This window comes from Chelonus insularis, unplaced genomic scaffold (assembly GCF_013357705.1).
Source record: "Chelonus insularis isolate UGA/USDA-ARS -01 unplaced genomic scaffold, ASM1335770v1 scaffold_714_pilon, whole genome shotgun sequence".
Classification (NCBI taxonomy): Eukaryota; Metazoa; Arthropoda; class Insecta; order Hymenoptera; family Braconidae; genus Chelonus; species Chelonus insularis.
The window spans coordinates 2785956-2812742 of NW_023276795.1; the positions used below are offsets into that span (position 1 = coordinate 2785956).

Sequence of the window (26787 nt, forward strand, 5' to 3'; positions counted from 1 at the left end):
TTAGAGTTTTTTTTTGTAGAAATTGATATACATATATATATATTATAAGAGTAATTAATATTATAAATATACACAAAATCTTATTTATTTCAATATAGTAAATGGTAGAAAACTAACTACATAACTTGATAAAATCTTCTTAAATTCAATATGCGATGCATTCAAAGTCATTTATAACATTGCACTTGTTAATCATAATTTTTGGTTTCATACACTAAAAAAATTTAAAAATAATCTCATAAAGCAATTAATTATAATAAATTTATATACGGACTTATAAAAAAACATATCAATGAATCCCATTGAAAATACATATTTACATGATTTCTCTTATTTTTACAATTGAAGATACTCATTCATAATCAGAAAATTCTTGACTTGCCAAATTATGAAAATGTGAAAGTTCTTTCTTTAATAATGCATTAGGGTCGTCAAATTCTAGAATTTTGCCATCGCCCATGACTAATACTCTGTAAAAACAATAGATCAAAATTATTATTATTGCTGCTGCTTTTTTATAATAATAAACAATTAATAACTTACCTATCACAGTGCATAATCGTCCGTATTCTATGAGCAATTGTAATAACTGTGGCACTTCTGAAGGAAGACTTGATGGTTGATTGGATCGCTCTGTCTGTTTCAGGATCAATGTTTGCAGTTGCTTCATCAATGCAAATTATCTACAAAATAAATAATATTTATATATCATTTAATATTTGATTAAAAATAGTTTGATTCAAATAAAGAATAATATATTTACTCTAGCATTGTGTAATAATGCTCTGGCTAAGCAAAATAATTGTTTTTGGCCAGAACTAAGATTATTTCCACTTTCTTCAAGTTCTGCACTTAGTCCTCCAAGTTTATTAACTAAGGATCCAAGCTTACACTTCTCTAATACTTTATAAATTTGTGAACTTGGATATTGATCCAAAGGATCGACATTTTCTCTGATAGTTCCCGAAAATAAAAATGGATTTTGTGGTATTATAGATAATCTTGATCTTAGCGCATTTAATTGCAGAGTCTTGATGTTAATATTGTCAATTAAAATTTCTCCAGAGCTTATTTCGACCAATCTAAATAATGAATTTACAATTGATGTCTTTCCAGCACCAGTTCTTCCAACAATTCCAATTTTTTCTGCTGGTCTAGTTAAAAATGATATTTGTTGTAATGATGGAGCTAAATAATCTCGATACTTTAGAACAACGTTTCTAAATTCTATGACACCTTGACTGGGCCAAGCGTATGGTGGATTTTCTCCTTCATTACTTTCTGTAGGGATATTATCTAAGTATTGTTTAATTCGTTCAACAGAAATCATTTCTCTTTCAGTCTCAGTAAAAGCATTAACAACTCCGGAAAGTAAACCAGTTACTGATAAAGCATAAGTGATTGCTAAACCAACAAGACCAGCATCAGCAACATCAAATTGATGTTGTAAAACTGCAATAATACAAACTCCACCAAGAAGTATAACAGCAATGAATTGCAATCGCAATCCTAACCATTGGGCAGCCGCAGCTGAAGCAAAATTAGCTCTTTGACTTGCTTCTAGATATAATTCATTTCCATGTTTAAAACGAGGTACAGCTCTAAAGGCTCTTATACTACTTAATCCTTGAAGAGTTTCATTTAAATGTGCGTAAAGAGGTGATAGAGCAATGCTGCCTAATCTTTTTAGCTCTCTAGATGTTAATCGATAATGATGCTGAATCCAGTGATAGATTGGAACAAGTGGAGCTAAAATTAAAAATATCCATGGTAATCCATATGCAGTAATAATGATAGTTCCAAGTAATCCGAATACCTGGGCGAGCAGAATATTTGAAATGAATGGAAGCGAATCATCAACAGTATATGTATCGGATGAAAATCTATTTAAAATTCTTCCTAATGGTTGAAATTCAAAAAACGTTGTTCTAGCACTCATAATAATTGTCAATAATTTTTTATGTATGCTAACAGCTGCATAAATACCACCATAAGCGAATATAAAAGCTCTTATGAGTGTAAAAATGGAATTGACAAAAGCTAAGGCACCATAGACTGATAGATAATATTTCGTATTATTCATATAATCACTTGCTAACAATTCTTCATGATCTAATGAGTGATTTAAAGTCGCGTTAGCATGAGTAACCCAAAAAGAGAGCCATAAATCCGTGATATTTTTGGAGCTCTGCATTAGGAGCATTGCAAGAAAAATACAAAATGCTAAAGATCGTCCTATGGCATTGAAATATGCTGCATAAACATTAAATTTAACTGTGCCTTGCTCCATAAATTCTTCTTCAAGTAAAGAATCAACTCTAGATTCATCCAAATCTTTCAGCTCTTTAGAAACATTACTTATTGGCTCGATTTCTAATTCATTTACAGAAACAGAAGATAATAAGTAATCTTCTATATCCCGTAAAACTTCACTAGGTGGTCCTTGTTTGATTATCTTGCCTTCCGACATCTCTACAACAATGTTAGCATGGATCAAGTACTGCGTCTGATGTGCACAAAATATTCTAGTCTTATTCTTCAGAAGACCTAAAATCACATGATGAAAAATATGCTTCGCTACTTTTGTATCAAGAGTAGCAAGAATGTCGTCTAGAAGATAAATGTTTTTATCAGCATACACAGCACGTGCTAATGCAATTCTTGTTTTTTGACCACCACTTAAAGTATTTCCAGCTTCTCCAATACCAGTCAAATCTTGTTTAGCCAAATGCATCAAATCATCAGTTAATGCGCAAGCTTCAAGAACACTTATATATCTATTATAGTCATATGTTTTACCAAATAAAATATTGTCACGTATAGTTCCTCTCTGAATCCATGCATTCTGTTTAACATAGCCAAATCCTTTGTCTAATTCACTTATAGCGACAATCCCACCTAATCTGGTGATTTCTGCTAACAATCCGTCTAAAAATAAGGATTTTCCACCACCTACCTTGCCCATCACTCCAATTAATTGTCCTTTTTTTACTTCTAAATTCAAATTTTTCAATATAAACGTTTTATCCCCCTCAAAAGTGACAGTTCTAGTTGCAGTGGATGTTGATGGAAGAGATAAAATTTCATCAGGACTTTCAGCACTTGGAGCAGCTACGCTTATATTTTCTAGAGATCCATTTACAGTAAATGTTGCATCTCTTAGCAAAATGTCAATTCCTGGTGGAGGATCTGAATAATAAGTTGAAATATCTAAGTCCGTTAAGTCTAGCAATCTCTGGATTCTTTTTACAGAAACCCAGGCTTCAGCAAGGCCATTTAGTACCCATGGAAAAGCATTTAAAGGTCCAATCAACATATTCAGTAATGCCATACTTGTAAATACTGTCTTGGCATCCAATTTATTTCCTACAAGTACATATGTTGAAAATGTTAAAATAGAAATTAAAACTGGTGTTGTTGCCCAAAAATATACACAAAGTGCATCTAAATATTTCCTTCCTTTTAAATACTTTATTTCTTCATCTCTTAATTGCAAAATACTTTGCAAAAAATGATCCTCCCAAACATTTAACTTGATTGTAATTAAACCTCGTAAAGTTTCTCCCATTTTTCTCACTCTTTGATCTTTAAAGTCCATCATTGTTGCACTAAGCTCTCCAATTTTGTTAGCGATATACTTATTGATTGGGATTAATATTATTGCAAAAGTTACCCCAGTCAAAAAAGATATCCCAATTTGAGTGTAAAGGAGATAAAGAGTGACAGCCAATTGCAGTGGAATACTCCAAAATGTATGAAAACTAGCACAGCTATTTACAATTCTATCGCAATCAGTGCTCATAAAATTAACCATTTCTCCCATAGTAAATTCTTGATTTAATTTAACACTCGATGAATGTAATATTTTTCGATAAACTAAAGTGATGATTGTGCTACGAATTTTCAATCCAACCACACTCATCCAAAATGAGAAATGTGTGATAGTAAATGCACCAATAACTGATGAAAGAAACATCAAAATAGCATAAAGGTATCCATGTGAAAGTGGCTCATCTTTATCTTCAATGAAGCCAACAAGTCTGTTCAATAAAATTGGTCCAACAAATCCGGAACAATCAGCTATAAATTTTAGAATACCAACTCCATAAAATTGCCATCCAAAACATTGATGTAGCAGTCGAATTAAAGAAATATTATTACTAGATGATAATTCTTGTTTCGTATCATCTCTATTAGCATCAATAAAGGTATTTCTTTTCAGTCTAGGCTGTGAAAATAATATTTAAAAAAATAAATATTCATGTAGATATTAATTTTCTGCTATAATAAAATATTTTACCGATTTACGGATGTATTTATCGAGCTTCAAAATAATTGATGTTGTAGAAACATGTTCGGGAAGGTCAAACAAATCATCAGAATGCTTTAAAGATCCTCTGATACCTTTTTCGGTCAAAGGTGTAACCCAATGGAAAAAAAGTTTCGATAAGACGGTTTCATTTTCCATAGCCACTCCAAGATAATTTCGATCTTGATCTTGAGGAAAATGTACATACGATGAATTGGGTGAATGTAGAAGCGATGCATGTTCTCCAAGCTTTTATAAAAAAAAAAATATTAAAATAAAATTAAAAGTAAATATTGCTATTATAAGAACGTTACCTCTGAATGTCTTGAAAATGAGTGATGATCATGATAGCCTCGATTTGGAATAAATGTTAAAGCATACAATGACATTAAAATAACAACACAAATACTAAATCCAAAGGATAAATTTGGTAGAAGATCCTTGTCATGAATTTTAACATGAGTGTGTAAAATAAGACTGGAAACTCCAATTAACATAAATATCAAAGCTCTGATAATAACAGGGCCTCTCAAATTAAGTCTCGGCCCACGTTTGAGACTTAAAATAAAACAAAAATGTACCACCCATGTTAATTCTTCTGCCCCCGCAACAAGATAATCAATCGGTTTGGCTGACGTTTTGCGAGAACTGAAAATAATATTGAAAATAATTTATAAAAAAGTCTATTAAACATTTAAAAATTAATATCTTACCCGATAGAAAAACTGCTATTTGGTGTAATTAATTCATTATTGAATAAATTTGATTTTGGTGAAGGTTTTGGTAGAAAACTAGTATGTGTAAGAATAATATATGCTTTTATAATTGGCAGAATAATTAAACAACCTGTTATTATTAGTCTTAATGTAATAATATAATGTGAAAACCGATCATAGAGATTCCTGGAGCTTTTTTTTCCACAATAGTAAGCAGATATTATTGCTAATAGAACTAAAGTTGGTATCTAAAATTTTACAAGTATTAATAAATGTTAGCTGGAAAAATATCTTCTTTATTTTGGATTGACAATTGATAAAATATTACTTGGAGACATAATTGTTGGAAACATAAACCAAGAGCATCAGTATTAGGATTAAATGGTCTTATTCCTCCAGGAATTCCACAGAGATCTGTCCAGTTCCATGCCCAAGTAATTCCAATTGTATTAGAAATTTTATCTTCATCCATTTTATCCCTTAATTATTTTTTTTATCACTATAATTAATAAATTAACAAGTCCTTTGATTATTAGTTTCATAAAACTAATCCAATGATTCAAAAGATAAAGTATTTACCAATTGAAAAAAATTTATTTGCTTGCTCCAATGCATGAAGTTTATTACTCCAAAATTTTCAGAAAATCGACCAATACTTTTTGATCCAAAAGTTTTTTCTTAAATTTTATAAACCGCATCATCTAAGAGTTTAAATCATTTTCATGGTTATGTATTAATATATGCACTTGACAGAAGGCTTTGATCAAAGAGTACAAATCGAAAAATTGTACACTACAGACATCTTGTAATCGGAGTACTAAATAAAAATTCCTGGAGACATGAAAAAACTACTTTTGGGCTTCTAGGTAAGACAGTATTCTTTGCTTTGATTAAACACTGTTTTGACAGTGAACCAACAGACATCGCTAGTTGAACATTTTAATATGCATTTTCATTACGTCATCTCAAACCCAAACCTAAACTTTGTTTACTAACAGATAGAACACTGTTAATTATAATGAAAGAAGATAGAGTAAAGGAAAATTCAGACACAATTCAGTTTTGTTTGATTACTCTTTCAGTTCAGCTGTTTTTATCATAATAAACCTAGATATGAGTGAGTTTATAATATAACATATTTTTTTGATAAATGAAATGTTCAACGGTTTCATCTTTGGGTATCCTAGTTGTAATGTCAGCATTGTAAATAGTTGACCATAGTACACATTGAAGGATGGCAGAAAAGTGTTTTCTCTGTAAGAAAAATTTGACCGATTGTGCTTACATATTCAGTAAAAAGAAAGGAATAATTCAGTTGATAAAATCTAGTTTACAAAGAGAAGATGGTAAACATCTTGAACTCAACAATCTTTCCATAGTACCAGTACATATCTCTTGTAGTGCAAATTACAACCGGAAAAGTAATATTAGACTTAGCCTAAAGAAGATGAAGCTAAATCGGAGTATAGAAAAGCACTTACGACAACCTGAACAACAAGATCAGCAGCTGATTATCGATGATGAGCAAAAAAAAGTGAAAACTGAAATTGTTGATGATGATGATGATTCGACGAAACGTCAGATTATTGAAGCTGCTGCATCTATTATTCGCAAGGATATGGGATTGATGATGTATAGCAACTTGTCGAATCCTAATTTCGATAGGAATTTTTTACAAGATCCAAAAAATATTCCTGAATCTTTGAATATTTTTTTAACAAAAATCTTCAAAACGGAATCGAATTGTGACTCTCGAAGCTTCGAACATATTTCTCTAGCTCAGAGCTTTTTTGTTAACTATTTGATAAACATAAACAATGTTTAATTTCATGTAATCAATAAGATATTTTATAAAAAAATCCACTGGTTTCTCAAAATTCAATGAGGTATGATTTTGGTGTCATTTATAGTTTATTTATTCAACAAGTCATAAAAATTTCGTATTAGGCTAAATTACAAAAAAAAATACTAAATTTCAATTACAAAAGATATTTTTATTTTACAAAATTTTTTTCATTATTTGTAGTCGGTACAAACAGTTTTGTATATTATCGTCATATGGTAAATGAAATTTTCTGCTCTATCGATAACACAGTTTTACTTCAGAGTTTAAAATGCATTATTCAATGATTTTTTTTTGTTACAGATGGATTAAAAAAAAATACCATTAAGGCAAATTCTAGATTCTAAATATTATTATTACTTCAAAAATATGTACTTAAAAAACTATTTTTATCTGCAAATAACAAGAACTATATTAAATATAAGAATTAATCGTTTAGATAAATAGAATATTGATCTTTATAATTCATATGTAATGCAGAAAAGCTTCAATCGATAGCTAGTAGGTATATATAATATTTTACTTCATACTACCCTCACGACCCTCTCCCTTTCATTCAAACAGCCTGTGTATATTTTACCAATCAAATCTTACTTATATGTGAATCATCATGCGTCGCCTTTTGTGTAAATGATATCATCGACATTCTGGAACGTGACTTTTATTAATAACATGTAAAATCGATAGATCCAACTTTGTCATAACAATGTGTATTTATCATTACATCATTGCAATTATTGTACTTTAAAATAATTAATATTATATTGTTACTTCATACTTTTAATAAATATACTTTATTTAAGTTTAAAATATATTTATTCAAATATTTCATAGTTCATTGAATCATTGAAAAATCATTTTAACTAAATAAAAAATTCTTCTCTGCTTCTTCATGATCAATACCTCATTGGAAGTAATATTCCATTACTTGTGACAGTAATAAAGAAAATTGAAGGCATTGTAATAATATGCTGGTATTACACAATGTAATCAAAATCAACCAATCAAATCTTGAACAATACAATAATAATAGATATTAACATAATAATGATATTAATAGTAAAACAGAGCGATAGCCACGTTTAAGTCATTCACCGGGATGTTCATATGGAGCAACCTGATTCGTCGTATCCCCACCATATTTATTCCAGTGACTATGACCCCTCTAGTGAGTCTGAAGCGCAAAACTCAGTATTCCTGCGTTGGCGACCGAATAGATCGGTCGTTTAATTGCGTCGCGTCTGTGTTTAATCCAAGTCGTTACATTTTTAACCCTTCTGAAATCAATTGTCGGTCTTTTCGCTAAATATTCAAAGCGTTTTTAGTGGCAATTACATCTAGACTTCGGTCAAAAGGTTCGTTAGTGTTTATACATATTTTTAATCTTTGTGTGCTCTTATAAAGGAAATTATTTATAGTGATTGGTGTGGGGTGAATACACGTGCGTGAATTATATCAGTGAGCTTTGCATTTATATGCATATCAATGTGATAAATAATTTAATGTTATTATGAATTATTAAAATTCAAATTAGTGTAAAATAATTGGAGTAAACTCCAAATAGAAACTTTGATTTATTGTCATTTACCAGTTGAAAAATTTTCATTGGAAGTGAGTGTTTAAGATTTTATAAACAAGAGTATTGTTTTAAATATTCATCAAACATTGTAGATTCTTCTGTCAAAGCTGTCAATATCGATGATTGTATTGAGAAAATTAAACTCGTTTTGTCAATGTGACAATTCGGGTGGGGTGTCAATGGAAAATTCAATGACGCCATGAATTATTGGAATGGAAAAATAAAAAAATATATCACTTGGTTAGGATGATTATAATGATAATCAAGTGTTGGAAGTGTCTGCAAAAAATATTTCTTCACAGCTGCTCAATTGTTGCGTTATTGCAGAGTGAAAAAGTCTAAGGTTTGGGTGATATACGTAGGGCGGATCTTGTTCTCTCTTTCATGCTCTCTTCCGTTCCTTTCTCAATTTCTTACCATCTGTCACTCCTACGAGAATGTGAATAACTCGTTTCTCGCATATACACAATATTTCCAAGTTTCTTAATAAAATAAATTCAATGTTCTTAGAATTGAATTTAAAACTATCATTTAGATTATCAAGATTAACTTCAATTGTCTTTGAAAAATTTTCATTATCTTTTCATCAAGTTGCATCAACACTAAATCTGCAACTCACCACAAAGTCTTTTGTATTTTTGGAATAAAGAAATGGAGCAGTTGGTTTACACGTTGCTTGAGTCTGAAGGAGAGAGCAGGTAGCAGCACAGCATCACAGTCATCAGGCCGGTTTGTTGAGGGCGGTATTGTCACCAGTAACGGCCCTGATTTCTAGGGCGCCTGCGCCAAGGATTAACAACCCTCATAAAGTAACCCTCTTGCAGCTGTTTGTCATCAACAACACTGTATTTCTACCAAAGAAAGTAACTAATCGATGAGGGGAATAATGTTTATCCCTGGCATTTTGTTGGATGATAAATCAGGTTAATTAAAATAAAAAAAAAAACAACTGAAGTTGCAGTGTACATTTTAAACTGGTTGTTTTGAGATGATATTTTTGGAAATGTCGTTCAAATGGCCTTGGTACGGTCCTGGAGAGCACGGCCTATATGACACGGGAGGCAGATGCACGGTTAGCAGGCTCTCGGCGTTGGCGATCAATAAACCCACAGCATGAGCACGGCAAGACTCTACTCCGGCGCTCTTTTTGACCCTCTTACCGCACCCTCCGTTTTTCGTCTCTTCTCTTCTCACTGCCAAAAGCCGTCGTCCCTCCTTCCGCTCTTCTCGTTCATGCCGTCCACGCTATTCAGCACGTGCACGCGCACCCCCTGATACTGTTGTATGATAAGTTTCTCAACTACGCTACCTTCTAATACCTCTCCTGTCTTTTGTTCATATAGATCTAATTAAATATCTGATTCTCATCTTTGTAATTATGGATTTTTAAGTTTCCCTTCAGAGAATATTGCCGAACTGATTTCGTGTTCAGAGTAAATAAAGAAATCAGAATGACCATTGAATTGGTCAAATCGATTTTGATGTTCATGGCGTGAATGATGGAGTATTTCAGAACCTTTTGTAGGTTATTGTTTAGGTACCTAGTCTTTGAATTAAGCTCATTTGTAATCAATAATTAATTTCTGTAACAGTTTGGAGCAGATTGTCATTAGTTAAATTTAATTGTCCTGGAAAAACTTGTCCTCAATAGTTTGATGTTGAGCTTTCACTGATTACTGGACAATTAGAAATATGAATACCAGATATTTTTATTCTATTTAGTAAGATAGAAAAACTTTATTTACATTAAAGATCAATACTTGTGATGAGTTCTATGGACTTCTGAAGGAGACTTCATTCCTCATTTCTTACAATGAATTGCTTTTACAAGCAGATGTTTTTTTCAATTACCATTAAATTCTTTGATATCATGTTTCAGTAAATCGCCAGAAATGTTTTAGTTCTTCTTAACAACCTTCCTAGACTCTGCCATTTTTATTCATACCATTTTTTTTTGTTATGGAGTAAGTTTTTCTAAAATATTTTTAATTTTGTGATTATTCGCTTTAGCAATAAAATAAAATCACCAACATAATGTTTTAAACTTGAAGGATCACAACAAACTATGATAAATATGTATAAACTGATGTAGACCTTGATATCTTTGTAGACTTCAACTTAATTGTTTTGATCATTAAATGTCAAACATTCATGTTTGTGGTGGAGAGAAACATGATGAACTCACTGAATATTTATTTTTATAAAAAATTAACATTCTTTTATAGCTAGACTAGGCTTTTGGAAAATTTCTAGTAAGAGAAACTGTTTTGATGATAGCACCCTGAATTTTTAGACAAGATCTTCATTAAGATAAAAATAATAATCATTTAGTACAAAAAACTTGAATCATCTAACTTTAATTTTTTAATTCTTCTCACTTATTGATTTTAATATGATAATAATCCAATGCTGTCATGACCAGTTTACTGACGCCTCAGTTTCTATTAATGTGCATGGTATGAACACTGGATTCGTTGAAAAATGAATCATTCAAGGTTAAAGCTGATGTTAGGAAGCTACTACTAGTATGTACATACTATAGGTTCGTTATGTCGTGACATGTGAATTCCATTCTTATGTATAAAAAGATTCATGGGTAGAAGTTCGTGCTTGATAATCACGTCATCCAACAACTTGGAATTGTATCACGAGCATGTGGCAACAAGCTGTTATATACTCGCAAGAAAATGTAAATCACATGTCCAAGCAATCAAAGTTAACAAGTTAATGGTTTTCTTGGTTAGATTAACTTGATGCTTTTTTGGTATAATATAATTTTCAGAGTTTTTGGTTTAGGAAAAATTGACTTGCAGCCTAGATGTGTGACTATTTCTGATTCATTGATTGAAGACTTAGATGTGGTGAATTGAAAAAATTAACAAAACTGAAAGCGGAAGTAATAAATCCAACTTTAATAGAGTCCTGACGAGTAGAGTTTAAATCTCGGGTCTATTGGAAAATAGAAGTCGTTTATTTTATTTGATTGAATTCACTCCTAGCGTGGTATACTAATCAAGTAATCAAGTGCGATTTGTCAAGTCTATTAGATATACATCATACACATTACTTCTTGGCTTATTGTAAAAATAAAATTTGAGGAATTTTATCATTATTTTTGAGAGAATGTCATGATGATTAAATGCAAAGCTCATGAATAAAATATTGCAAGTGTAATTATAAAGTAAAATAAAAGTTTTTGTGCTTAATTAGCCTGAAATTAGTGCAAGTTTGGTGTCAAGTGTTTCTATTTTATCACGTGTATTTTGTGCAACTACAGGTGTGCTGCTTGGCCTGTCTACAATGGGCCTGTTGAGAATGCTACGAGAACCACCAGGAGGGCGTGATGTTCATCTTATCATGCTTTTCTCCATTACCTTCGTCTTCGTTAACTGTAAGATGATTTTTATTGCAATTAAAATATTAATTTTTGTTTATTTTATGCTTTTGAAAATTTTTTTTTCATGTACTTGGCTTTGAATGAATAAATATGAGAGTATAACGTGAAAATAGAACTCTATAAATAAATGAAATGAAAATTTTTATCAAATATTTAATTTATTAACAATGAATTTATTTGCTGGATATTTTTTTTTTTATTTTTCTAGAATTTTATTTTCAATTCAATCTCTCTTTTTGAAGAGCATCAAATAATGCATATGTGTCAATACAAAACATACGTATCTGAGATTATGACATATTTTTGGTTCAGTTCAATGGCCTTATCATCATAGGTACGAGAGAGAAAAAATTCTTCAACTTTTCATCTTTTATTGAGAAAAATACAAAGAAGTTGTGCTATTCATTTTCAACCTGGAAATATAAATAATTTTCATCACCTGTTTTCTTTTCTTTAAAAAAGAAAAATTTTTCTGAAAAATGAGTTTACTTAATGTAAAAAGTTTTATTTTGTTGAAAAATTATGATTAAGTATCGTGACTAATCTAGGTTCATTCTTGAGTTAATTTATTGAGAAACTTTAACAAAAAAAAAAAAAATTGAAGAAAAGGTTAAAAGTGGTACAAAATATGCATCAATAAAAAACAAACTGTCCAAATATTCTGATTTCGAGTAGTTGATGGTAGAAAAGTAACACAAAATTACAGATCGACGATAATTAAAAGCAAGTGGACTTTATTTGTAGAATTTTTATAGAACCAAAAAATATGTAACAATAACTTATTAGAATTTATTAAACACTAAAATAATAATAACAAATAAGATAATAACAGAGTATTACTGATGAATTGTCTGATATGAGTTCACTGATCGTTGAAGCTAGGAATTGCCTGGTAGGAAAAACAAACTGCCCTAAAAAGCAATGTTTTTAGCATACTCAATATTGATTATTTTATTTTTAGCCTGAAAAATGTTTCATTCTCATATACATTTAAATTACAAGCTAACAAATAATCATAATATTACTATCCATTTCATTACTATGTTTAGTCAATAACTTTTTATCAGTACAGTTATACTACCTTTCAATTATGGAGTCAATTTTTATTTCTTTTATAAAGATTCCTTACATTTTAAAAGACTCTTCAAATGTTATGTTTTGATGAATGAATAAAAAAGAATGTAACGAAGAGTTTGAGTACTTTAATTGAAAAATTTTCAGTTAAAGAATAGGAAACATCTCGTAGGTTTCATTGTTGAATGACGAGTTGAAACCCTCCAGTTCTAACATAGGGACTGTATTAAGTGCTTTTTGTTGGGGTGAATGTAAGCCTTGCGTTGGTAAAGAGAATGTCCTTGGTCCTTGACAAAGTACGTCAGTTATGAGTTATTGTGTGTAGCTACCACTGTATATGTCAGCTAGCACGCGCTTGAGAAGATTCGTTTAAAAAGAATCATTGAGTCGACGAGCATTAATAGTCTCTTTTTATTTGATCAAATTCGTTGCAAAAATATATTTATTAGATTTAATTTTATTTGATTACGTAAAGAAAAAGCTAAAAACATTTAGGATATTTAGGAATAAAGACTAATAAATAATCACCATTAAGAAAATGCTAAACAATTGTATCATCTTTCAATCATAGAAGGCACAAGAAATTTTATGAGTTCAAATACAACTTGGCTTTTATCATAATAAGTTGGAACTTGATACATAAAGAAACATACTAATTCAATAATTCACTTATATCACAAAGAAAAAATGTTCTGTTGCTACAATACTTGGGCCAAATTAGTTTAACATCAATATCCCCATCTTTGAAGCTTGGTCAAAATGAGTTTAATGAAGTGTAAGGGGTCAACTCCCTTGAGCTCAACCTTAAAATGTAAATCTTATGAAAAATTGATTAGTTTTTTGTCACACACACACGCCAGTTCTTATTTTCAAAATTACTTTTTCATCTATTAAATTTATTATGTTGACTGACTAGGAATACACTTCTCAAAGTAAATAGGATATGTATTTATAAATAATTCTTCATAAATAGAATGCTTTTTATACGTGTGATATTAATAGCTATGGTATTGATAATCGAAGAATGCAAGTGGTGTGAAGTGTAAAATAATCACACCTGTAGGTTATTGACCCATAACTATAAGGTGTATAATCCAACAGACATCAATATTCAGTGCTAATCAACCATTCCAGTATGTTAATGGTTTTCTCATTGTTTGTAGTGGCATTAGCTGAGGATCAATTAATGGGACCCGTATTTGTAAAGGAACCTCCAAATCGTGTGGACTTTTCTAATGGAACTGGAGCAGAAGTTGAATGCCAAGCAAGAGGAAATCCCCAACCGGACATTATTTGGGTTCGTGCTGATGGAACTGCTGTTGGAGATGTTCCTGGACTACGACAGGTTATTATCTTTGACTTTCATTTAAATTTAAATTAGTTCGTTAATTGCTATAGTTTCTATTTCGATTTTGTTTTTATAAATACTAAATTCAACATAGCTGAGTTAATTACAACATCATTTATTGAATTAGTAAAGCGTTATTTTAATTCACATTTTTATGTGCTTATTTTGCTAATGGTTTTGATAAGAAATTGAATATTTTATTTTGACAAACTAATTTAAATATTAAAATTACACTACAATTTATGTTAAAATTTTTTGCAACGTCAAAAGTTACTTAAAAATCAAATAAATTATCTCTGTAGTATCATTTCTTGAAATTCGCCCTCAATTTTTCATGGTAAAAATATGCATGGTAAGCTGTGCAAATAATCTAAATAAATAAACCAAAGTAATCTCGGGCAAGTCGTCCAACCCGGAAGAGAAACGTATATACATAAGAAGTTCAAGTGGCTGTTGTCACTATGTGTCTCTTTGGTGGTGGTCGTTGATTGCATATAGCCTCGAGTCAAGTAGAGTCACGATTTATCAACATTTGTTCGGATTGATGGGATCTATACGACATGGTACTTACTGTTTTATTACTTACAGGTGCTACCTAATGGAAACTTAGTATTCCCTCCATTCCGAGCTGAAGATTACCGTCAGGAAGTTCATGCTCAAGTTTACAGTTGTCTTGCTACTTCTTCTGCTGGATCCGTACATAGTCGAGATGTTAATGTTCGAGCAGGTGAGATCCTGTACCTTTAAATTATCTCATAAAATTTAATAGAGAAAAATATCTCTATTTACTGACGTATTCCCTTTTAAAATAAAAAAAAACAAAGTCATTTCAGATAACGTCGACTTTGAATAAGTTGGACATTTATTTCAATTAAATAAATTTAATTAGCACTCCAAATGGATAGTGATTACTTTTCAAGTTAGTTTATTACTCTTTTTTTTAGATAAGTAAATATTTGAAGCTTTTAGAAAGATTCATTTTAACTGCATAATAAAATGATTGAATAAAATTAATAATAAAATGTAATTCAAAAAATCTAATTTCATTTGAGATATATAAGGGAATACGTCCAAAAGAAATAACTATTCTTACAGGAAGTTGGATGATCTTTTATTGCATCCGAAATACTTTCTTTGTGCGCAGACGTATAATTCATACGTTCATGATCCACCGGAAGTACTGGTGCTACTGTTAAGAGTTGTGGAGAATCCAACTCTTATATCATCTTATATTCGAAACATATGTTATTTAGTTTTGTCAATGTTTCAGTTGAATGATATTTTTGTTCATCAGGTAGGATATGACTAATTAGGAGGCAAGCTCATTCTTGATTTTTTATTCTAAACAAAGTAATAATTGGAAAAAATGTTGTGAATAGACTCCAAGTATTTATAACGTCAGGCGTAAAGTTACAGTTGCAGTATGAGACTTAGCGTTGATAAGATCATTGAGCAATGACTCTAGATGGCAAAAAAAGAACATTGCTTTGTCGCGAATGTTTTATCTTTTATTAGTTTTTATGGAATTAAATGAGCGTCGTGTTATGGGGTCATCATTGCGCCGCCACCGCCGTATAGCTGATGTTCCCTCGGTTAAATTAGTGCTGCTAATTGTGTTGTAGGAAGTTAAAATTGAGATCTATTTTCTAGCTGAAGTTCATCATGTTTTAACAAGTTTCAGAGCTGTTATAGATAGTGAATACAGTGATAAGTTTGAAAGATATTATAACTTGATAAATATAAAATTAATTTATTTTTTTTATGTCATTTGAATATAATTTTAATTATTTTTGTTTATTTAATCTGTATTGTATTTATATAGTGGTGGCGCAATACTATGATACTGATGTGAACAAGGAATATGCTATTCGGGGTAACAGTGCAATTTTCAAGTGTGCTGTACCATCATTCGTTGCTGATTTTGTTCAAGTGCTCTCTTGGCACACCGATCAGGGCGAGGAGTTTCTTCCGGGCGATGATTATGGTACACTTGATTCAAGTGTCTGATATTTTATTTCTTAAATATAATCTTTAAGTTGTGATTATTCAAAGTGTGATATCGTGGGCAAAATGGTTCATATGTTAAGGCTAAGTTATAACTGAATTTCCCCTAGAAAATTCCTAGCAAAAGTTATTGGCAGATTACGTCATCAAAAAGAGATGTTTTGTCTTAATTGAAGCTAGAAAGAATTCATAATAAAATAAAATAATTTTTTTATACAAATTCTGAGCTTTCTAATCATAGTAAAATCAAATCTTATCAAACTTTCTAGTTCGCTCTAAAAAAAATGCATTTCTAACAATATTGCTATCGGACATTTAAATACAGACATCCCTAGATCTTCATTAAAGTCAGACGTGAATAAAATTTTGTGAATGTTTGCTAGAGATATGAAGAATAATGAATAAGATAAAATACAAATACATTTTAACTTCATGTTTAGTTAAGTTCCTTTGACTTTTTTTCTTTTTATGTATGATACGCGTCAAGCGTCTCGTTAATGTTGATCTCAACTCGTTATTTTTCTGCTGGTATACCCGTTGAAATAATTGGCGTGTATTATGTACGTGTGTATATACATTATATCCAAGTAGTGTCATGTCAATTTGGTGCATTTTATCATACATACTATCTGAATGAAGAAGAGACAGGAAGAGAATAAAAGGACGATAAGAGACAAGCTTTAAAACGTACACATATGAAACTTTATTTATACTGCCCACGATATCCTAAAGAATAAATGACATGATTTATTTTTTAATTCATGCTAAGAAGCTGTTGTCAACGTCTGGTTAAACTTTGTTGGTCTCTTTTATTTATAGTTAATTGTTCATAACGTTGTGACGGACGTGGTGTAGTGAGACAATTTTTGTAAAATTAATACATTAGTATCGTGAGAGTAAAGAAGTTGATTAGTTGATCGTTATGAGTTAACAAGAAATTTAATTATTTATTCATGTAGGGTTTAATAAGATAAAGTAATCTACTGTAAAAGCTTTGAAAAGCATCAAAATGACCTGCTAATTTTTGTGGTGAATTATTGAAAATATTGATTGTAATTATTTAGCACTTTTCTCATATAGGTTCGTTGTCGTCAATTTTACGTAGGCAGAAACTTGGTTCAATGGTCGTAGGCAGTAAAAGCAATTTTTTATTTGATCAAAGTTGGTTCAATAAGTACAAGTATTCATGCTGATAAATAAATATATATTTATTATTATTTTTTTTTTTAATTGAAAGCTGAATTTTTGTCATTAATTGAATTTTTTCATTTGTTTTTAAACTTGTGAATAATAATTCTTTAGGGAATCTTATTGTCAGATTAATTAGATGACAGTAGAGGTTGATTAATTATTATAGGATGAGCTAAGCATAATAATGCAAATAAAAATGATAATAAATTCAAAGTAATTCAATGATGACATTGATGAAGTTTGATTTGTTTTATTTCAATGTCTCTTGTTAGACTTTTATATTGAACGTGGGGGGGTTGCAAAATGATGTGATTATATCAAATATATAACAATGACTGATGACCTCCATAAATGCATTCCAGTGGTTCATCAGTACTACCAATCCGAGGTGAACAACGAGTACGTAATTCGTGGTAATTCTGCTATTCTTAAATGCAGCATACCCAGTTTCGTGTCTGAATTCGTGCAAGTAGTTGGCTGGCAAGATGATCAGGGCAACTCATTTAATCCTGATGAAGATAATGGTATATTAAAAATTTAGCTCCATCAACATGTAGCGAGAGTTTTACTTTAGATTTGACCTCATAAAAGACAGTTCTAGAGCAGCAGCATCAACGTCAACGAATCGTGAATCATTTAATTTTCAGATAATTTTAGAAAATTTAGATTTGAAATTATTATTAGTTCTGAACGTTTGATAATTGTTAAAATATTGAAGAGAATGATTTGGGTTTATTTAAGTTTTCAAATAAACGGTGGACTCTTTGGTGATAGTCCATAATAGTCTTCTATGAAGTATTCTGAAAACAATCAGTTTATTTTTATTTCTCATCTAGTTCTTCTTTTTCATTGTTTATTTTATTTTCTAAACTAAGAACCAAAATCTGGAGCATAATCCAACATCAAAAACTCAGTTTAATTCGTCATGAAGAATAGAAAGTATAATTAAAGCAGTAGAAGGTAAAAAAAATTGGATGAAAAACTGTTGAGATGCTGAGTATTTATGGAAATAATGCTATAAAAAAAGACAAAATGAATTTTAAAAAGTAGAAATAATAATAATAATAAATCTAACTGATTCGTAGTTGTGGTGCAGTACTACGAAGCAGAAGTGGTGTCAGAGTATGTTATACGAGGAAATGCAGCAATATTAAAGTGTACCATACCAAGCTTCGTAGCAGAGTTCGTGAGCGTAGAATCTTGGGAGGGAAGTGATGGTTCAAGATATAAACCATCTACTGACTATGGTATCTCTTCCGCATACTTATACACGTGGCCATCTTTCTCTTTGCTTCTTTATATTTCCATTTAAATTGCAAAGTGACTAAATACTGTTGCTTTGTTAATTAAATTCCTGTTAGAGGGAACACGAAAGCGGTGGCAGCGACAATGACCAATTTAATTTAATTCAATAAGATCTAATCGATCATGAACTTTCACATTAGTTAGAAAACAAATATGTTGTTAAGCAAAGTTAAAAATCATTTTTATTCTTAAATAAATAATGATTATTTGCTTAAGATAATTTATAATGAATTTAAACTTTATTCTCACTTTGAAAAGCTCTGGGGATTTTTTGGAGTGTGAACATTCTTCACAAAGACTCAGAGTTGAACTATTATCTAATTTTGTTGATTTTCTCTGCTTTATATCTTTCCTAGAAACTATTCAGTGCAGTATTTCTTATTTAGATAGAAAGTTTGCACTTTTAGTTGAACTAGAGTTATTTTATTAATGTTCTGCATTCCTTTTTCATCAAGATATCCTAGTTCACAGCAAAAACAATCTCTCTGTTCCAAGATTTAGGATTAAATTGTTGTGAAACAAATTCTTGTAAAAAAGTAAACTTGAAATTCTTTCAACAAACTGTCATGATTGAGTTTTGATAAATCTTCTGATCTAACTGATATTTATGTATCTTGATTCTAAAGTCAATTTTCAAATGTTTTAAAATTTATGAAACATCACTTGGCAAACATTAATGTTACCTCTTTTTTTTTTTATCATCAAGAATGATTAATAGTGATGAAATAAAAATTTTTAAACTCAAGTATTGCTGTAGTATGAAAAAATATTATGTTCTAACTTTAAATTGCTTATTCTACTTTCGTACAATCATATTTGTGTACACTTTTTACGTTATAAAAGTATTCAAAAGATAGAAGTCTTTTCTTATCTTCAGATAACATGTGATGCACTGGCATATTATTTTCGTTCTTTTGATGAAAGTCATGGAAGCTGTGAGACATTTTTAAAATAATGATTTTAAATCTAAAAGCTCAAGCTTTTAAGTCCAATAAAAAGAATTGTGCTATGCAACTTCTTTTATAAAAATATATACTCCAAAGAAATTAGGAACATTTATAAATTTCGTTTCTGATTTTATGAAAAATTAATGTATTCAAAGAATTCAAGGAAATTAGTTGAAATAAAAAATGAATATTTTATGTTCAGTTAGTTTATTTAAATATAAATTTAAATATTACACTTTAATATAAATGATATTATCAAAAAATGTATGTACTTATTTTTAAAGTCTCTAGACCATATGTTTCAAATTATATTGATCAATTTTGTTCAGTTGTTGCACAAACTTATCAGCCAGAAATAATGACGGAATATGTCATTAGAGGAAACAGTGCTATTCTGAAGTGTAGTATACCGAGTTATATTGCGGAATTTGTGAGCATCGAGGCTTGGATACGTGAAGATGGGGAGGTTTATCTTCCTGAGAATCAGCAGGGTGTGAATTCTGGGCAGGGTACTTGAATTTGTCAAATTTATATGTCCATGTTTAACACTACTCATTCATTTATTTTATTTTTCTCATGAAGAAAAACTCCCAAGTTCAAGTAAAAGAATCATTATTGAAATAGCTGATAAAAAGCTAGAATTAATTTTAATTAAAAGGCAGCAGTTAACTTAGTAAATTAATATCTAACATGTGTTTGTGCACAAATAGTCGTGTCGCAGTTCTACGTGACGGAGGCCGAGAATGAATATGTAATCCGTGCAAACAGTGCTATAATGAAGTGCAAAATACCAAGTTTTGTATCTGAGTTTATCTACGTGGATCAATGGATAGCTGATGATGGAACAATTTATAGAGCTGAGGATAGGGATTATGGTAACTTGATAGTTACAAATGTAAAAATGGATCTGAACGCACGAACTTTCCATTTATTGAAATTCGTAATTTTGTCATCTTTAAGTTCTTCTTGGTTTATAACAAATTGAAATTTTTATAAACAATTTATAATTGTTTAGAGTCATGCAAAGTCATGAACATTCATACTGTATTGATATTGAGCTCAGCTTTCAACAATATTAATTACTCAAAATAAGTAGAATCTATTTCAAATATTTTTTTTTACTCATCCTATTTTACAGTCTTTTGTTGTTTGCACGTACGTACGTTTATTTTTAAATTTCCTAATATGCTTTCAAAAGTCTCAAAACGTAAAGATATGACAAAATGACGAATTTCAAAGATTGACTCCATTACAATAACTTTCTAATGGGAAATTAATTAGTGGTGATAAAAGAGTTTATTCCATCATGAATAGCGTTGTAATTTTATCGCTAAAGTACAAAAGTTTTATCTGCATTTATTTATCATTACAGCCAACAGTCAATGACTTGAGGGAAACAGTTGGGTATCGACATCAACGTCTTACACATATAGATACTTACTATTTTTTATTTTCATTCTATTTGTTCTAAAAATATTTAATCAACTTTCCATTCAAAGAGTTTTAAGATAAATCATTTATTTCTCTTTTGATTCTTTTAGTCGTTCAGCAGTTTTACGAGAGTCGAGTAATTGATGAGTTCGTGTTGCGAGGTAATACAGCGACACTAAAGTGTCTCGTGCCAAGTTTTGTTGCCGATTTCGTTGATGTTATTGAGTGGGTCGCGGACGATGGTACTAGTTACCAAGCGAATAGTGACGAAGAAAAGGGTACGGATAGGAAGATGAAATAAATGTTATGCTAGATATTTAATTAACAACTCCAGAAAACTTTCTTTTAATTAATTCAACATGACATTATTAACATCGATCATCAGCGGTAGTCAACGTTTGACATTTAATTAGAAAAAATATATTTTAACCATTTTAAAATTTTAGAGTTCATCTTTTTGATGATTCAAGCAAATAAATCTGCTATATAAATCCATGCACTTGACTTTCAGTTGTCTCGCAGTACTTTGAAGTTCAAGTGTATGATGTCTTTGCGATTCGTGGCAATGCAGCTATTTTCAAATGTCAGGTACCATCTTTTGTTGCTGATCACGTGGATGTAGCAGGATGGATTGATTCTGCTGGGGGCAATTACAAAGCTGATGATAATGATGAAAATTCATATGGTAGGAGCTTGTGGGAAATGGAACATAGGTTGCTAATTGGAACTTTAATATCAATTTCAATATCTTTTTCTATTCAACAATAAATTAATTTACCAAGTTTATTTGATTTAATATCCAAGTTTTAATCAGTAATTGAATTATAATTTAATCCTGTTTAGCATCAAAGTATCAATTTACGATGTGTTGTGATAAATGTTAATCCACCGATGAAAAGTAGAAATCAATTATTCTGATCACCATATACAATCCAATTTTATTATTTTCATTCAAACAATAAGAATCTATTATTGCAATTATTTAAATTCTTTTATTGCTTGTTGTGATTTAAGAGCATTAGACTTTCTCGTTTTCCTAAATGGTCATCTTAAAGTTCCATGAAGCAACCTACCATTTCTAGGCTTGTGAATGAAGTGAAAGATTCTATTTGATATAGATGACTACCATGTTAATAAACTCATTCTAATTTGCTTGATATATCATATGACCCAAATGAAAATATGACCATGATTCTCCAAGACCATGATGGCCTGATCGAATGTTGTAAAGGGGAAAATGGTATCTGGTTACAGTTGTCGGGCAGCGATATGCAGTGAACGTGATGGATGAGCACGTTTTGCGGGGCAATGCTGCAATAATCAAGTGTCACATTCCAAGCTTCGTTGCTGAATTTGTCGAGGTCGACTCTTGGGTCGAGGACGAAAGCAGGGATATTTATCCTACGGCCGATTACGGTATCATTTATACACCTCAAAGCCATATTATTCTTTCTGATGATCATCCGTTATATTATTATGCATCGCGAATAGGTTTCATTTCCGTTCGTGACCAATGTGATAAATTAATCTTCATTTTGCCAATATACGCTGTATTATATTACTCTTCTCTTTTTTATTTTTATTTATGGCTTGTAACTCATCATGTTCTCACGTTCATTCTCTCTTTCTCCCTTTCTCGTTACGGTCTGTGAAATCGATGGGTTGAGAAATTTATCCAGTTAAAGGGAAAGTCATAAATGAAAATTATTATTGATTGGAAACAGGTTCTTGGCTAAGTATTTTTGGATAAAGTAATTTATTTTTACACACTGAGAAAATTATTCAGTAAAGAAAAAATGGTAAACTATATAAAATTTGTTTAAATTTACAAAATCAAGTAGAATTGAATCATAGAAATATATATATTTTTTTAAATACATTTTATTTAAATAAATAAATAAAAAAGATTTAAAAAATATTCATCACAATTAAATCTTTTTTTTTTTTGTCTTATCAAATTCACTTGATAGAATACAATTTTCTTAGCACCATTATGTCAGTTCTAGCAAGACGACAGATAAATCCTCAATTTTATACACTGTTTTTCATTCTTCAGAAAAAGCTTTTTCTGAGATAATCGCAAGAAAAGAGAGTATCTCTTATTTAAAGTAGATGAAATATTCATTAAGTCTTGGAAATATCAATTTAAAAATTGTCAAGAAAATGATTTATTTTCTCCTACAGTGCTTTTGTAATAATTTTATTTCAATTCTTATTCCTGTTAGAAATGTCCAGTCTTATGAAAACAGACAGCTTGGATGTTGGAGATGCAGACGATGAGGAAGGGAGAAAGAATACATGAGGAAGCGTTTGGCATAAGATTGCTTGTCAAAGTCAGGGATTCGCGGTCGGCTTAAAGCTTTGATAGAGATTTCTGTTTTTTACTAGTCCGATAATGTTCGAGAAATTGAACCGTAGGAGATAACAGCAGGAGAAAGTGAATTATTGATTTACCAGTAAAGCAGATGAATCTGAAAATATAAAGAAAAGTAGTTTAGGTTATATTTTTAGTAATAAAAAATAGAATAGATATTTGAAGAAGACAGTGAGTTAAATAAGATAGTTTAGGTTATTCAAAATTTATCTTACCTCATATTTAGTTGGAAGACCTATTTAAACCCTTTAATGGAGCTTTAAAACTTTTTATTGAACTTTTGAGCTTTCATTTTTAGTATCATCTTACTGAGCTACTGACAATATTGTTTAATCCGGCCGTCCGTCACGCGATGAACTTTGTGCATATTTTATTTGATAATAAACTAGTTCACTGCGATGTAATTGATCGCTATTTTCGTAAGACGTTGACTGCCGCTGCTCGCGCTGTTCCAGAACTTTTCTAACCATTTTCCTACTTCAACTCCAACTCCAAACATTCCCCTTTTTTCTTTCATCAACATTTTTATCCCTATTCCTCTCATTGTAAAGTCATTGTGTTGGAAACAAGTAATATTGTTTAAAAGTGCCACTTGAACATCAAAAGATTATTTTTATTGGAGAAAGGAATTTTATTATCTATCTAAAAAGATGTTTGAATAGAATTCAGTGGCATTTTTATTTAATAAAAGATTGCATGCTAGACAATTGATCAACATTCATTTCATAACGCAATTGTCTTGGAAAATTCACTCCAATACTCTTGAATTCTTCCTAACTTGATACTGAATGATTTTTTTATCACAAAATATACTTGCATTGAGAAAAAAAATATTTAATTATTTTAATTAAATTGTATTTAAATGAATAGATTTACTCAAGAGTGTAGGAATAATTTTCCAGACCTAGAATGTTGAAGAGAAATGTTTTTCATATCATCAAATGCCTTTTATTTGGAGCAAAAAAAGTGTTGATAGAATCAATGATTGCTAAGAGAGAAATTCCATATATTTAAAATGAATTTTTGATATTAACTGCAGCAATTCTCTTCGATATTTCTACTGCTTCAATACTTTTATGACTCATTTATTTATAACCGGAGTATTTATAAACCAGGACCGGTGTAATTTTGCATGATGCATGATGCATGCTTTCTATCATCTTCCTACGATTTTTTTATGTGAAAGAAATTTATTGCAGCATTTATTAGAGCATCTAGAGAATTTTAAATAAATGTGATGCTCTTTCAATAGCTCTTAACAGATCTTGTATTTTTATTTTTCATTATTCCAATTTAAATCTGATTTAAAAGCTGAATAAATTTTTTTTACATGAGAAAGTTATGCTAAAAGTTAATGTTCATCAACTAATTTATGTTTCTGATGTTGAATAGATGGTAAATACTTGGTCTTACCTTCTGGTGAATTGCACATTAGAGATGTTGGACCTGAAGATGGATATAAAACTTACCAATGTCGTACAAAACATAGACTCACTGGAGAAACAAGATTATCAGCTACCAAAGGAAGACTTGTCATCACCGGTAAGTCAGAATATTCAATTTACTCAGTTACTTTCAATCATAAAAGCAATAATAATTCTGACTTATTCTTCATTATCAGTCATTGATGTTGAAAACTAATAAAAATGTCAAGAAAACTTTTTTAATCACGTCTAAGTTTTCATTTATCATTTAGAGTAATTAATGTTTCTAAAAAAAATAGCAAATTAAATCCTAACACTTAGTCAGAATTATTGATGCTGATCTCAGTCTAGACATTGATTTTTGTTGAGATAAAAATTTCTTTGAATTGATCTAGAATTATTTGACTTTGATGATAAAAAAGAGATATTCTAACTTTTACTTTTGTAGATTTTTTCAATGGTATTTGACGATCTCCATTTCAATTGAAATGTTACACCAAAAAATACATGGCAGAGAGAGTTTCAATGTCTAGACTTTGAATTCATACAATTGGCACGTGGCAGTGGAACGATATTGATTCTTGTTGTAGTCTATGTAAAGACATCAAGTGATTTGATACACATGATTGCAATTAATATGCAAAATTGAATTAAAAGTACTTAAACATACTAAAGAAATACCTTTGGTTGATAATAGAACATGAAAAAAAATAAATAGTGAAAAAATGTCTTCAGTTAGTTCAAAAGAATTTATATCGTTTCAATGCACGAATTCATGTCAAACGATGTTATCGTTTGATCTATATCATAATCGCATAGTCAACGAGCTTGGATCTAGATTAAAGTTATAATGCTATCATAGCTGTTTTCGTGCTGCTATAGATCTATAATTTTCTCACACGTATGTTGAAGAATGTTTTGAAAATTAGACCAAAAAGTGGGCAATTTAGTTATTTTTATTTTATCAACATTATTTGGACATGAAACCAAATTCGGAGTAACTTTTACTGGGTTTTCATGTAACTGAGTGACCTCTTGACTTACATGCACATATTTTTTCATGGAACATGAACCATTATTTGTATTATTGCAATTTTTATTTGCATTTTTTTTAAGTATTATTATTAATATCATGGTTCAGCTGTTATATTTCATCATAAAAGCCTTTGTTTAAATTTCAAAATTGCTCAATTTTAAAAAAACTAGTACTTTAAATTTAGTTCCTTGCAGAGGTTTTTTTTTATTTTTTAGTATGAACAATATTGATAACACAATTGGTGAATATTCATGTATTCAAAAACAAGTTATGTAAAAATCATTTTACCATGAAAATTACTTTCATTCAAAAAATTTATTATTCGGGATTCGTCAAATAAAAAGCCGTCATAGTACCTTTGATAAAAATCAACATTGCGATTTTGAAGTTTGAAATCTACTTGTTGCAATACAGTAATCAACATCTGAAGGGTTGTTTTTAGATATATTTTTTTTTTAAATTTTATCACATGTAAGCTGACATCAAAGAAGCATTCATTTTCAACAAAATTTCTTTCTCGAGGGTTTGTGTCAGCCTAATCATCTATCAAGCCAATAATAATTATATTATATTATTTTAAAAAATCTACAATGGCACAATACAGTATAGAGGTTCTAAAAAATTAGCCACATGTTTTTAAACTTCTCCTATTTGACGGATTTCATTAGTAAATTTTTTTTTGCTATAATTATAACATGTTTAAAAAAAATTTCTATTACAAACAAAATTATTGATTCTAAAGAGTAATTTTAAAATGTGATTACCATTTGTCATTTTTTATCGTCATATCAATATTGTCCAGACTATAT

At 30.1% G+C, this 26787-nt stretch overlaps 2 protein-coding genes and 1 long non-coding RNA gene across 25 annotated transcripts in view; 1 reads left to right on the top strand and 2 right to left on the bottom strand.

Annotated features, from left to right (window-relative positions):
* Positions 1–339: 339 nt before the first annotated feature.
* LOC118073896 (multidrug resistance-associated protein 7) lies at positions 340–5807 on the bottom strand. The gene is made up of 8 exons (XM_035094686.1): positions 5605–5807; positions 5354–5524; positions 5023–5273; positions 4624–4957; positions 4301–4558; positions 764–4228; positions 544–683; positions 340–470 (listed from the first exon to the last, which is right to left on the bottom strand). Exons 2-8 carry the CDS (start codon positions 5495–5497, stop codon positions 353–355), a joined length of 4710 nt encoding a protein of 1569 aa, XP_034950577.1. The 5' UTR covers positions 5498–5524; positions 5605–5807; the 3' UTR covers positions 340–352.
* A 2273-nt stretch (positions 5808–8080) lies between these two features.
* The window catches only part of Dscam1 (Down syndrome cell adhesion molecule 1), a 60363-nt gene continuing 41656 nt past the window's right edge, over positions 8081–26787 (top strand). For 15 of the 23 annotated variants that reach the window (XM_035094846.1, XM_035094851.1, XM_035094848.1 and 12 more), the window contains exons 1-6: positions 8999–9370; positions 11725–11838; positions 14082–14263; positions 14855–14993; positions 20043–20222; positions 24911–25060. In XM_035094846.1, the coding sequence (XP_034950737.1) occupies positions 9322–9370; positions 11725–11838; positions 14082–14263; positions 14855–14993; positions 20043–20222; positions 24911–25060 (814 nt within the window). In that variant the 5' untranslated portion in view covers positions 8999–9321. Of the gene's footprint in view, positions 8224–8998; positions 9371–11724; positions 11839–14081; positions 14264–14854; positions 14994–17823; positions 17986–18546; positions 18709–20042; positions 20223–20423; positions 20589–21254; positions 21423–21655; positions 21830–22398; positions 22561–24910; positions 25061–26787 lie in introns of those variants that run through there. The other 8 variants (XM_035094857.1, XM_035094860.1, XM_035094865.1 and 5 more) reach the window with 7 other exon arrangements.
* On the bottom strand, positions 23285–23848 carry LOC118074009 (uncharacterized). The gene is made up of 2 exons (XR_004691164.1): positions 23734–23848; positions 23285–23615 (listed from the first exon to the last, which is right to left on the bottom strand). It is a non-coding gene; the product is annotated as an uncharacterized lncRNA (long non-coding RNA).